Raw genomic sequence first — 13,898 nt, 5'->3', positions numbered from 1 at the left:
AATCCATGACACACACCTTCATCAAATAATTGCTGTGTGTTAGTTTATTCTCCCCAAAATTACAGCACATAATTAACTCCTCCATTACCTAAACAAGAAACCACACATCTATTTTTATGGTATTTGTTGAATCTCAAATCATTCATGCAAGGAATTCCATTCACAAAACTATTACTGTGCATTCAATCTTGTTAAACATTAACAAATGCACAAAGGAAAAAAAAGTTGTGTTATCTCTCCCCCGAGATTCTGAATACTGTTTTCTTCTCCACTTTCTCAACACTATGTCATTCATTCATTCATTCATTTATGTATTCGATCATTCGAGTAAGCCCCAGTTACTATTCTGACTTATAAAGATTGAAGACAAAGAACCTCGAGTTAGATGGGAAACAATCTCTTTGTACAAAGCTATTGCAATTTGTGCACAGTAGGAAAGAATAAACAAGGTCTATACTGAAAGGCATGAGACAGCTTGATAATTCTAGAATATGTGGAGTTGGGAGATATCGTTTTGAGCAAGTTTATTGGGAAAGGTTGTTGTTATTTGCCGCGGAGTTGATTCTGACTCATGGCAACCCTATGTGTGCAGAGAACTATACTCCATGGGATTCTTGTTGTTTTCTTTTAATTTTATTGTGCTTTAGGTGAAAATGTGTAGCTCAAGTTAATTTCTCATTCAAAAATGTATACACATATTGTTTCATAACATTAGTTGCAATCCTCACGATGTGACAACATACTCCCCATTTCCACCTTGGGTTCCCTATGTCCATTCATCCAGTTCTTGGCCCTTCCTGCTTTCTCGTCTTGCTTTTGGGCAGATGTTGCCCATTTGGACTCCTATATATACTTGATTGAATTAAGAAGCACGTTCCTCATGTGTGTTATTGTTTGTTTTATAGGGCTGTCTAATCTTTGTCTGAAAAGTGGGCTTTGGGAGTAGTTTCAGTTCTGAGTTAGCAGAGTGTCTGGGGGCCATAGTCTCGAGGCTTCCTCCAGTCTCTGTCAGACCAGGAAGTCTGGACTTTTTTTGTGATTTTGAATTTTGTTCTACATTTTTCTACCACTCTGTTTAGGGCTTCATGTTGTGATCTCTGTCAGAGCAGTTGGTGGTGGTAGCAGGGCACCATCTAGTTCAGGGCTCAGGCTGGTGGAGGCTGTGGTTCATGTGGTCCTTTAGTCCTTTGGGCCAATATTTTCCTTCTGTCTTTGGTTTTCTTCATTCTCCTTTGCTCCAGATGGGATGGGACCGATAGATATATCTTAGATAGCCGATCAAAAGCTTTTAAGATCCTAGATGCTGCTCACCAAAGTGGGATGTAGAACATTTTCTTTATGAACTATGTTATGCCAATTGACCTAGATGTCCCCCAAGACTATGGTCCCCAGCCCCCAGCCCCAGCAACTTGGTCCTTCGAGATGTTTGGATGTGTCTAGTAAACTTCTATGCCTTTGCTTTGGTCAAGTTGTGTTGACTTCCCCTATATTGTGTTGTCTTTCCCTTCACCAAAGTTGATACTCGTCTACTATCTAGTGATTGTCCCTCCCCCGACCCTTGTAACCATCAAATAATATTTTTTTTCTGTGTGTAAACCTTTTATTTAGTTCTTATAGTACTGGTCTCCTATAATGTTTGTCCTTTTTGACTGCCTTACTTCACTGAGCTTAATGCACTCCTGTAAAAATGGCGTCGGGGCAGCGTCACAAGAGGAAAGGAGAATCAAGATCAACAGCCCAAGGCTGATTCCTATGAGGTGGAGATCAAATATGCCTCCTCTCTTTCTCTCTTCCTGTCTACCTCTTGGTCTCCTGGTTCCAGGAACTTCTCAGCACAGGGATCCTGAGTCCAAAGGACACACTCCACTGTTGGCTATTCTTCCTTGGTGGTGGTGGGATCCTCTCTTTCCAGCCTCTGGGATGGCTCATTTCAAGCCCAGTTGGATAGCAAAACTGACCAATGGCCTTGGTGGACCACAGTTATCCTATTTGCACAGTCCCACCCAATCACTTGAGTGGGGGTTATAAGGCCTTGGTGAGAAAGGCCAGATAAAGGTGATCCATCACACCACACCTCCAGATTCATCCCTGTTGTGAGATGTTGCATGGATTTATCATTGTTCTTTATCGTGGCATAGTATCCCATTGTGTGTATGTTCCATAATTTGTTTATCCATTCATCTGCTGATGGGCATTTAGAGTGTTTCCATCTTTTTGCTATTGTGAATAGTACTACAATGAACATAGGTGTGAATGTGTCTATTCATGTGGCAGCTCTTATTTCTCTAGGGTATTTTCCTAGGAGTGGGATTGCTTGATCATATGATATTTCTATTTCTAGCTTTTTAAGGAAGCAGCATATAGTTTTCCAAAATTGTTGTACCGTTTTACATTCCCACCAGCAGTGCCTAAGAGTTCCAATCTCCCTGCAACCTCTCCAACATTCGTTCTTGTCTTTTTTTTTTATTAGCTCCAGTGTTGTCAGGATGAGATGGTACCTCATTGTAATTTTGATTTGCATTTCTCTAATGGCTAATGGGGAGCGCTGGTGGTGCAGTGGTTAAGAGTTCAGCTAACCAAAACATTGGCAGCTCAAATCCATCAGCCACTCTTTGGAAATTATGGGGCAGTTGGCTAATGATCGTGAAAATTTCTTCATGTGTCTGTTAGCCGTCTGAGTGTCTTTGGTAAAGTGTCTGTTCATATCCTTTGACCTTTTTTTTACCGGATTATTTGACTTTTTGTTATTGAGGTGTTGAAATATTTTGTAGATTTTAGAGATTAGACCCTTGTCGGATATGTCATAGCCAAAAAATTTTTTACCAGTCTGTAAGTTCTTTTTTTCCTCTTTTGGTGAAGTCTTTTTATGAGCATAATTATTTAATTTTTAAGAGCTCCCAGTTATCTAGTTCATCTTCTTCTTCTGATGTTCGTGTGTTGTTAGTCGACATTTTTTATTCTATTTATTCCATGTATTAGGGCCCCTAATGTTGTCACTATTTTTTCTTCTATGATCTTTATCACTTTAGATTTTATATTTAGGTCTTTGATCCATTTTGAGTTAGTTTTTGTGTATGGTGTCAGGTATGGGTTTTGTTTCATTTTTTTACAGATGGACATCCAGTTTTATCAGTACCGTTTGTTAAAGAGACTGTCTTTTCCTCATTTAACGGACTTTGGCCCTTTGTCAAATATCAGCTGCTCATAGATGGATGGATTTATGTCTGGGTTCTCAATTCTGTTCCATTGGTCTATGTGTCTGTTGTACCGGTGCCAGGCTGTTTTGACTACCATGGCTGTATAATAGGTTCTAAGATCAGGTAGCGTGAGGCCTCCCACTTTGTTCTTCTCTTTAGTAGTGCTTTACTTATCCAGGGCATCTTCCCTTTCCACATGAAGTTGGTGATTTGTTTCTCTAATACTTCTGGAATTTGAATGGGGATTGCATTGTATCTGTAGATCGCTTTGGGTCTATAAGGTTTTTGAGGCTGTGTCCTTTCAGAAGCAGATGGCTGGGACTATCTTCTGAGGCATCTCTGGTTGTGTTCAAACTGCCAACCTTTTGACTAATAGTCAAGCACTTAAATGTTTGTGCCACCCAGGGACTCTGTGGAACAAGGAAAGGGAGTTAATCCAGAGGAAGAGACTGAAGATGCAGAGGAAGGAGGGCTTGAGTGACTAAAAAAGGTCCCTGACAAGGTGGGAGAGGATGGGAAGACTTATGATGGCAGGAGACATCCTTTCTTCTGAGGGAGGAGGAAGGATGAGGGGACAACTGGAAATGGAGGGACACTTTGCTGTGAAGTTGGTGGTGTATGGGGACTGGATCCTTCCAGCTCCTGAGGCCTAGTTGTCACACCTCTTCCCAGCTTTCCACCAAGTGACCAAAGATGTGCTGGGAATATTTACATGCCGTGGAAGTTAGCAAATGCTACAAATCAGGCCTAACTGTTTTTGTTTTTGTTTTTGTTTAAGAGCCAGTTGTTAAATATTTATCAGCACTCCACCAGGTGAAGGGAAGGAGCTTCACTTTTTTTTTAGGAAAAATAGGTTGGATTATTTTAAAAAATAGTTGCATGATTAGAGTTGAGGATGTAGTTGTGGGTTGGAGAAGAGTGAAAAAGATCATAACAGCTGCAGTGTGAAATGCAACAGGGAGTCATTAATAAATGAACAAAGTAATTGCCATGCAGCAGTGTGGACCCAGCTGCAGATAATACCACAAATTGTAGCAGTCACAGTGATCACAGTGACTTTCTGAAGTGATGCTGGACAGCTGGGAAGAAGAGTGGATCATGGGATACCAAGGCTGGTGACTGCCAAGGCAAGTGTGGTTGGGAGTCTCACACTTCTGTAAGGGATTCTAGGCTTCTGGTAAGAGGATTCCTGAAATGTATACCAAAGGTTCTAGGCTGGTTAGAGGACCTCCTCCTTATAGGGAAAAAAAAAAAAGAAAAATGAGGCACTTGGAGAAGGGTTGAGGAGTCCTGGGGCTCTAGGCTCAAATGAAGGGAAGTTTGGGTTCTGCAAGTGTGTGAGAGTGGGGGAAGGAGAACAAGAAGAGTGTCAGCATGGTAGATCTTAGAGATGAAGCCCATCTTAGTGATAAAGAGTTTCCAAGACAAAGGCAACCAGTAGGTGCCTGAAATGTTGCATTTGTCACAGCCATTGGCATCGAGGAGGAGTCATGAGTCAAAATGTGTCCATGATGGAGGACACTGATGTCACGGAGGACAAAAGCAGGGAACAGGGATCTGTGTTTGCACATCACCAAGGAGTAGAGATCTCCCATTAAAACAAAGAAAAGAAAAACCCATTGCCGTCGAGTTGATTCTAACTGCTGGTGACCCCATGTGTGACAGAGTAGAACTGTGATCCATAGGGTTTTCTATGGCTCATTTTTCAGAAGTAGACTGCCAGGCCTTTCTTCTGAATAGGGAGTTTAGATGGTAGAAATGAGAAGATGAGAGCAGTCCTCCTGACATGCAGAGCACAGAGGAGGCGATGCAGGTGTTGCTGGATGGAGGGCTGGACATGCAGTGGGAGCACTGAGTATACAGGCCCATCACTCACCTGTCAGGTAGCGAAGGAGCTGAGAGGATGCAGATCAGGACCACAGAGGAGAGTAGATGAGGCTTGGGAAAGAGAAGGCACCCATGGCTTCAGAGAACCCGAGGGGAGGGAAGGATGAAAGGACACATAAAGGTCCTGACCATGACCGCAGAAGATGGGTGCTCTCCATCCGAGGGGAGTGACAAGCACGTGATGCTGCCCTTTTGGGCTTAGGAATCATTGTAGTGTGTGGGGTGAGACCTGTTTTGCCTGTGGTAAAAATGGTGTTCCCAGGGCGGGATAGAAGATAACAGTCATTGGTATACAGATACCATGTGCCTGATGGGCTAGTCCAGGCTGCATGAGTGTGAACTTTTAGGAGTAGAGAGGGATAGAGCAACGAAGATGTGTTTGTCCCCTGGAACATTGTTGGGAGTAGCAGGATTGAAGGATACAAGAGGTGACGAGGAGTGTTTCAGTATCACACAGAATCTAAGAACACAGGCTCCAGAATCCGACAGTGAGGTTTGAATCTTACTCACATGTCTGTGTGCTCATTACTTAAACTCTCTGGACCTCAGTGTCTTCTTCTGTGATGTGAGGATAATAATCACTGTTTCACAGGGCTAAATGAGATTATGTGAGTAAAGGGCTTAGGACAATGCCTGGCACGTAGTTGTCGTTAGGTTGTTGTTAGGTGCCGTTGAGTTAGTTCTGACTCATAGTGACCCTGTGTACAACAGAATGAAACTCTGCCTGGTCCTGTGCCATCTTCAGAATTATTGTTATGCTTGAGCCCATTGTTGCAGCCACTGTGTCAATCCATCTCCTTGAGGGTCTTCCTCTTTTTTGCTGAACCTCTACCTTACCGAGCATGATGTCCTTCTCCAGGGACCAGTCCCTCCTGATAACATGTCCAAAGTATGTGAGATGAAGTCTTGTCATCCTTGCTTCTAAGGAGCGTTCTGACTGTACTTCTTCCAAGACAGAATTGCTCGTTCTTCTGGTAGTCCATGGTCTATTCAGTATGCTTCACCAACACCACAGTTCAAAGGCATCAATTCTTCCTTGGTATTCCTCATTCATTGTCCAGCTTAGTTAGTTAGCACATAGTTAGTGCTCAAGAAATGGACGGTTGTGTTAGTAGCAGAAGTAGAGGTAATTGGAATCATGTGGAGAAATGAATTATTGAAGGAATTTTTTAAATAAAGGAGAAGCCAGGTTACCACTGAAAGACTGGGCTGGCTTAGGATTTACAACAAATTCCTCTTGTGACTGGACTGCAAACTCCAGGAGTCTAGAGGGAGGGAGAGTGGTTGAGTAGATTCCCACTCCAGTTGATAGCATATCCCTTTTCCAGAGCTTTGGTTCTCCTAACAATACCTCAGCATCAGCCTCTCCCTGGCCAAGGATTCGAGCCCGTATGCTTTGAAGGTCAGATACTTAGAGTCTTAGTGCTCATTCCCAGCTGCCCAGCACGGCTTTTAAAAAGGAGTGGGCAGAAAGCGGCTTTATTTTCACCACACTATCCAGCAATACCATCATGGTAATGGGGGCCTAAATACCTCACTCGTCAATTTACCATTGCAGCATGTTTCCCAGCCTGGACTAAATTTCCTGGAATCAGGAAGATTTAAAATCTTCTCTTCTGAAGATGCTTGAATCCTGAGAACCTTCATTGTATTACCCATTCAAGATTGTCTTAGTTTCTTGGTGCTTCTATAACAGAAATACCACAAGTGGATGGTTTTAACAAACAGAAATTTATTTTCACACAGTTCAGGAGGCCAGGAGTCCGAATCCAGGGCGCAGGCTCTAGGGGAAGGCTCCCTCTGTCTGCTCTGGGGGAAAATCCTTGTCTCAGCTTCTCCAGGGGCATTCCTTGGAGATTCCACGTGGTATCTGTCTTCCTTGCTTTTGCTTGCTTGTCTGTGTGCCTAATGGGCTCCTTTTATAACTCAAAAGTGATTGGCTTAATTAAATACAGCCTACACTGATGAGCTTCATTAACATAACAAAAGTACAGAGGTTAGGATTTACAACACATATTTTTGAGGGACACAATTCAATCCATAACAAAAATGCAAACATCAGCCAACCTCAAGTAGGAAGCAAACATGCTCATTTGAATCTTTCTCATTTTCTGAAGGATACATATTGCAGTACTCTGAGGATAACAGTGAGCAGTGGGGAAGCTTTCCCATCAGCCCAAGTGAACGCTCTTACCGCCTGGAAAATCTGAAATGTGGTACTTGGTATAAGTTCACTCTTACCGCCCAAAACGGAGTGGGACCAGGGCGCATAAGTGAAATCATAGAAGCAAAAACATTAGGGAAAGGTATGTATGCACCCTGTTTCTAGGTTTTCTGTTTTTGAGGTAGAAGGGGAGATTTGAATCCTAAGAGATTCATAGTATATTTGTATGTTTGCTTGTGTATCTGAACATTGTTATTCCAAAAAATGGATTTGGCAGTGCTATAGTATAATGAAAGAGATGGCTAGCTCTTAACGAGTACTGCAGTGCTCCCTTTTCATTATTTCATTTGCAGTTAGAAAGAAGATTATCATTGGGAAATCAGGGTGTCGCCCAGGTTGGGCAGCAATGAAATGGGGAGTTTGTTTTCTCAACCCTTTCGGTGGGACCTTCACCGTTAGTCACTATTCCCCCTCCCTCAGTCTATCTATAATTTTCACATTGCCTCTAAGTCTTCCTTTACAGGGAGGAAGTGACCGGGATAAATTCTTAGCACTTCAATATGAGTTCCTTTTTTATCTGAAAAGCAGAACTTCAAGGAGATGAACCCCAGGGCAGTAAAGTTCAACAGTGAAATTGGAGGCCTGGGAATGCCAGGAAGATGAGGGGATCTTAGCTGTGTGAGAGTTTAGTGAGGAAGGTGAAGATAGAGTCTTTGTAGGTTCCCCTCACACCCAAATCTGACCAGGAGGTACAGGTTCAGATGGCAGGAGAGCAAGAGGACAGATGGAGAGGCCATTATTTGACTGAGTTTGGAAGAAGAAGTGGCAAAGGTTTAGATGATGAGGGATTGATTTATCCAGAAATATAGCCCAGCTCCCTGGGTTCTAGTATCAAGAATTTGGAGCATGAGGGATAACTGTTGGAAGTTCCCAAATCTAACTCTGTCTTCTCATGACTGAAGTGCACTGAATGGGAATGTAAATGGGTCAGCCCAGCATATCGCTGTGTGAGAACCACTGAAGGAAACCTGTAAATTAAAATAATATCGTTCTTCAGGAAACTCCAAGATAAACTCTGATGTTGTAGCTGCTGTCAAGTTGGCTCTTGACTCATGGTCATCCCATACACAACAGGATAGGACCGTTGTGATCCATAGGGTTTTCATTGGCTAATTTTCAGAAGTAGATTGCCAGGCCTTTTTTCCTAGTCTGTCGTAGTCTGGAAGCTTCACTGAAACCTGTTCAGCCCCGTAGCAACACGCAAGCCTCCCCTGGCAGATGGGTGGTCTTTGCACATGAAGTACATTGGCCAGGAACACAAGTCTCCCTCATGGAAGATGAGAATTCTACCACTGGACCACCACTGCCCCCACAGAAATTCTACCCACCCAGTTTTCCCTCTCATACCTAGATCATTATGGTTGGAGGAAGCCCATTGGTCCATAATGTCTCTATACTGGTGGCCTGTTGTTAGTGACCTTTGACCCAGACATGGACTGAGCTCCTGGTCTAGACTGAGAAGGCCCAAGGGAAATGTGTGGCTATTTTGATAGTTTTCATTCATTTACCCCATGAACTGGTCTCCCAACCTGCATTCTCCCACAGAGCCCCAGTTTTCGAAGGAGCAAGAACTCTTTGCCAGCATCAACACCACGCGCGTGCGGCTCAACCTCATCGGCTGGAATGACGGCGGCTGTCCCATCACCTCCTTCACGCTGGAGTACAGGCCCTTTGGAATGACTGTCTGGACCACAGCTCAGCGGACCTCTCTCTCCAAGTCGTACATTTTATATGACCTGCAGGAGGCCACCTGGTACGAGCTACAAATGCGAGTGTGCAACAGCGCCGGCTGTGCAGAGAAGCAGGCCAACTTCGCCACGCTCAACTATGACGGCAGTAAGCGGCTGACTTGGTAGCCCTCCCATTCCCGTCTCAGAAGGAGATGTGCAAGTGATCCCTGTCCCCTTCCCCATTCAACATCCATCCTTGGCATGGGGTGACCGCTGCCCACAAACCATTAGGTGTCTGTGCCAGTCGGCATTCTGTCAGGCTCCTTAGTTCACGGCACCCAGGTGACTGTTACTGTGTGTCCAGAAATAAGGGACTGAGGGCCACAGGGAATCTCATTAAGGAATCTTGGTGCAGGAGTGGTTTCTCTTAGGGCTGAAGGATTCTTTACCACGTGGCCCTTGCCTTTGTCAATGACTGTGAGCTAACTTTGTTTTTGTTTTCTCCCACCCGCTTCCCCACCGCATCCCAATTCACGTAACAACTTTCTTTTTTGCTCTCATTAAGCCCTTAAATTGCATGTGCAAAAACAGTTTTCCATGATAAAGGAGGTTATGTTAGTCTCTGAGCAGAAATGGGGCACGGATAGAAATAGCATAGTGTGATGGGATATTAGCACACACACGTGTGCACGTGAATGCACACACGTACATATAGCACACGTGCACTTGTGTGCACACATACATGCACAGCACATATACACACACAGCCATGCATACATCAAACACACATGCATACAGTGAACACATGCACACAGCACACATGCACAACATTCATAATACAGGCACACATGTGTACATGCACATATGCACACACATGCCCATTCACACATGCGCTACATATATGCACATGCACACAAGTACATGCATCCAACATATGCACATGCGTGTGCACGCATGCACACGGACACTGTGCACATGCAGGCACATGCACACATATACATATGCGCAGCATACATACGCACATGCACTCCACACATATAAACACATATACATGTTCATGCATGAGTCCACACACACACCTTCTATGTAGTTTCTAAAAAGCAGGTTAGTTGTCACTTGACATTTAGTTAACTAAAAATAAATTAGTTAAATTGTTATCATTTTCTACGATTTATATCAAGGGCCATTTATTGATATTCAGACAAATACCCAGCCCAGTGAAGCTGCAAGGGACTGTGTCATTGACAATGCAGAATGTCTTGACCTTTTGTGGTTAGGGAACTTTAAAAAACCAAAAACAAAACCCATTGCCGTTGAGCTGAGAACCTTAGAATGCCCTAAATAACAATATGTAGATAGTGATTCCTGCAGCCTTGCAGTGCTTTTCCGCCATGGAGTGACAGTGATTGAAGTAGGTGCTCCCATCCCAAGGTAACACCGACAGCAGGACATGAGAGAGCATGGGCTCCGGCCTTTGCTTGTGTTGAGTGCTGGCTTCTGGCAGAGCCTCCTCTGTGCCCGACACCCAGCAGGAGTGAGTTGATCCAGAACACCTGTACCTGAGCAAATACCCCAGTACTATATTCACTGTTAGTCCAGCTAGGGCAGATTTTTGCTCCTCTGGTTATGTGCATTTGGGATCTTGCTTAATAAAAACTCCAGCAGAAACTTCCTTTGGAGTACACATTATAGTATCCTAGGATAAGAATGGTTCTGAGCCTCAGGACTCAGAAATGACCAATAGAAGCTAACAAGGTGATGCCTCCTGGGACACCCATTTGGCTACTTTCTCCTGGACTGCCCTGGTGGGCCTAAAGCTGGTTCTTCCTCCCATGGCACACTGTGTATGTCCATCCCCAACTCCTATCTAAGGTCATTTCCTCATCCCCTTTACTCCACAGCCAGAGCCCAGGCTCCTTTCCAGCGTTGCAGGCCTGGTCCCCTGAGAGTAGCACTGTTCTGAGGTGCAAGTCCTTCTGATGGTGGTTATCTTAGCCTTGGGCCTGCTCTGTCCCCTGGCCCTGAAGCAGCCTGGACAACTCCCGGACAGCAACCCTTGCTAATACTGTTCATAGACCACCTCACGCTCATTTTTTAGCCCTCAGTTATGAGTGACTTTATTCAAAGGTGCCTCCATTACAAATCATCAGCCACAGGCAGAGTAGCCCTTGCAACTTAGTTTCTACCCCTAAAGTGGTTCATTCTTGGGCCATAAAGACTTTGATGCTTACCAAACATTCCTACTTAGCGTTTAAGTATTCACCAGTGTTTTTTGCTAGCATATACACATTAGGGTAGTAAATATGTTTCTTTAAGTTATTGGCTTATATTAATTGATTTATGTTAATCACACTCTGATGCCCTGGCTTTTCTGTAATCTGTATAGACACCGCAGTACACTGCCCAAATGTGCACATCAGTGATTTGTTTATGGCAAATAATTTAATTAGAAACCCCTCATGTACAGGACTGGAAACTTACTCTAACTGAAGAAGTGCTTCACAGATTTTAAATCTGTTTGTATTCTAAAAAATACAGTATTCTCACTTTCTGCAGGGTCACAGCTTATCATTGTGAAAAAAAAAAAAAAACAAAACCCTGTGAACCACATTTGGTTTTCCAAAATCAACAGGATATGATTTTATTAAGGCAGGAAATAAAAATACATATTGATATTTTCCTTGAAAAAAAGATGGCAGGTTTCTTTGAACCAATCTCATGGATATATAAACTTAATATCTCTTTTGCCACATCTGCCAAAAGAATTTTTTTTTTCACTTAGGGAAAAACAAACATTGACAATTAGCCTCACGCCATGCCCAGTCAGATTCCAGATGCTTCCACGTGGAAGAATTTCTTTATTTGACTGTTCTACCATTTCCTTAGCCAAACGCTTCCACTTGTCCTGAAGTTTTCTTGCCTTTGCAAACCCATCCTCATTTGTGTCTCTTTAAGTACCTCCTGCCTGAGTTTCTATGCATTTGGGACTGGGGTGTCCAGCCATCAACACTGTGAGGTCGGAAGAGCATTCTTCTTGGTCTTAACAGATGGCACAGGGGACTGGAGTTTCTATTATCCCTGCTCTACTGACTAAATCCAAGATAAAGACTAGTTTTTCTCTGGGGGAAATTATATTATTTTTGTGTTTGTTTTCCTAAAGCACTGACTTCCTGGTCCTTGTTTTACATGGAAAATACAATGGGACAAAACATCCTACATAATGGAGGATACCAAAGTATTTGACCCCAAGAAAATGTATGTCTGTGTTTGAATCTCTGCAGCCTTTGTGGTCAGCCTCTGGATAGAAGGCAGCTGAAAAGGGCTCAGGGTTCATTCTACTTAGTAGTTTCCCTATAGCTGTAAATAATCTGAATCATAGCATCATTGAACAATGCCTGGTAAATAGGACATGTTAAAGACCTATGATTCCCCTTTCAAAAGTTGTGTGTAGCTTTTAGTCCCTAAAATAGCAGTTTCTAAAGTAGATATAGTCTTGCACCTGTGTCAAAAAGCAAGTGAACAACCAAATAGAAAGAAGTTTTAAGCTTCTGTGAGCCACCTTACGTGGCAGCTTCTCCTCGCAGCCTGTCCTCTCCTGTATGCTAGCCAAGTCTGTTGTTCCTTTTGGATGTGCAATTTGTCAAACGGCCTCCATCGGTTGTAATATTGGTGACAGCCCAGGGGACACTTAATTCTAGGCAAACAAAAGCATTGTGACTTTTTTGAGCACCTAGCCTGAGCATTATGCTTCCAACTGGCAGCAGAATGATATTTCTTCCTGAGAGACATGCTTTTGTGCAGATCCCAGTTCAGTGAGCTCTGGAGTAAGTTTGAAGTTTGGGCAGAGGGAGGGGAGGGACCATAAGTTAGCAAGGACCTAGAGGAAGAGTTTCTCTCATTTCTCATCACCGCGGACACCCTTGACTCAACGTGCGTGATTTTTATAACCCATCATCCCTAAAAACTCCACCATTCTGTCTTCATTCACAGCCACCTAACATCATGACCCTGTTTGCAGGTACAATCCCTCCACTCATTAAGTCAGTTGTCCAAAATGAAGAAGGGCTGACCACCAACGAAGGGCTCAAGATGCTGGTGACCATTTCGTGTATCTTGGTCGGGGTCTTGCTCCTGTTTGTGCTGCTCCTGGCTGTGCGGAGGCGGCGGAGGGAACAGAGATTGAAGAGGCTCAGAGGTAAGTCAAAACCCGCCTACTCCCTGCGAGCTGTCGCTTGCATCCAGTTGGGAGAGACCCACAGGAAGTAATTCCCTTGCCGGGGAGTTACTTTTACCTCTCTGAGCCAGGTCCTTCCAGCCAACTGATTCTATGATGTTTCTTCAGCAGTACTGCAGAGCCTTAGGGGAAAAGTAATAGAAACATTACCATCTCAATCCATCAGAAATTGAATGAAAGTCAACCCCTTACTTGTTTCTTAAGTCCTAGCTATTGGTAGGCAAAGAAAGTTATTTTCTGATAGGGTTTTCAACCCCTCTCTCTTTGATTTTTCAGCCTTTCCAGCAATGCCACCAATTAGGACGTCCTTTGAAAAGCCCTATCAGGTTTTCCCTGAAAATGAGAACTATTTCATTGTCTGGAAGCAGAAATGGAAGGCTTATGGTACTGAGAGAGCATTATGAAGCAGAAAATACACACTTTCCTAAATTAGAAATTTGAGCCGCAGCTCGATGCAAGAGTTGCACTCACCCTAAGGAAAAAAAAAAGAAATAATGGAAGATGGAGGACCTAGTCCAGATGAGACCCATTGTTAACAGACACCATTATTATAATGTCCTGCTCTGTATAGTTCTGTGTAATGAGGCTATTTCCAGTTTCTGGCCAACAGCCCTTACTTACCCTTGCTTTGCTGACTTGAAGACAATGAGTTGTTTTTGAAGATGAAACCTTGTGCAGGGGAAGTG

The 13,898-nt window shown here is 43.5% G+C and overlaps 1 protein-coding gene across 1 annotated transcript in view; it reads left to right on the top strand.

Moving 5' to 3' along the window:
- The window catches only part of DSCAM (DS cell adhesion molecule), a 987,413-nt gene that overhangs the window by 904,367 nt on the left and 69,148 nt on the right, over positions 1–13,898 (top strand). Inside the window, exons 24-26 of the mRNA XM_012558972.1 lie at positions 7,202–7,390; positions 8,854–9,144; positions 12,997–13,173. Of these exons, the coding sequence (XP_012414426.1) occupies positions 7,202–7,390; positions 8,854–9,144; positions 12,997–13,173 (657 nt within the window). The remainder of the gene's footprint in view (positions 1–7,201; positions 7,391–8,853; positions 9,145–12,996; positions 13,174–13,898) is intronic.

Source organism: Trichechus manatus, unplaced genomic scaffold, assembly GCF_000243295.1.
Source record: "Trichechus manatus latirostris isolate Lorelei unplaced genomic scaffold, TriManLat1.0 scaffold00202, whole genome shotgun sequence".
Lineage (NCBI taxonomy): Eukaryota > Metazoa > Chordata > Mammalia > Sirenia > Trichechidae > Trichechus > Trichechus manatus.
Note: the sequence above shows the minus strand (reverse complement) of the source record. Positions and strands in the feature narration are given on the sequence as shown.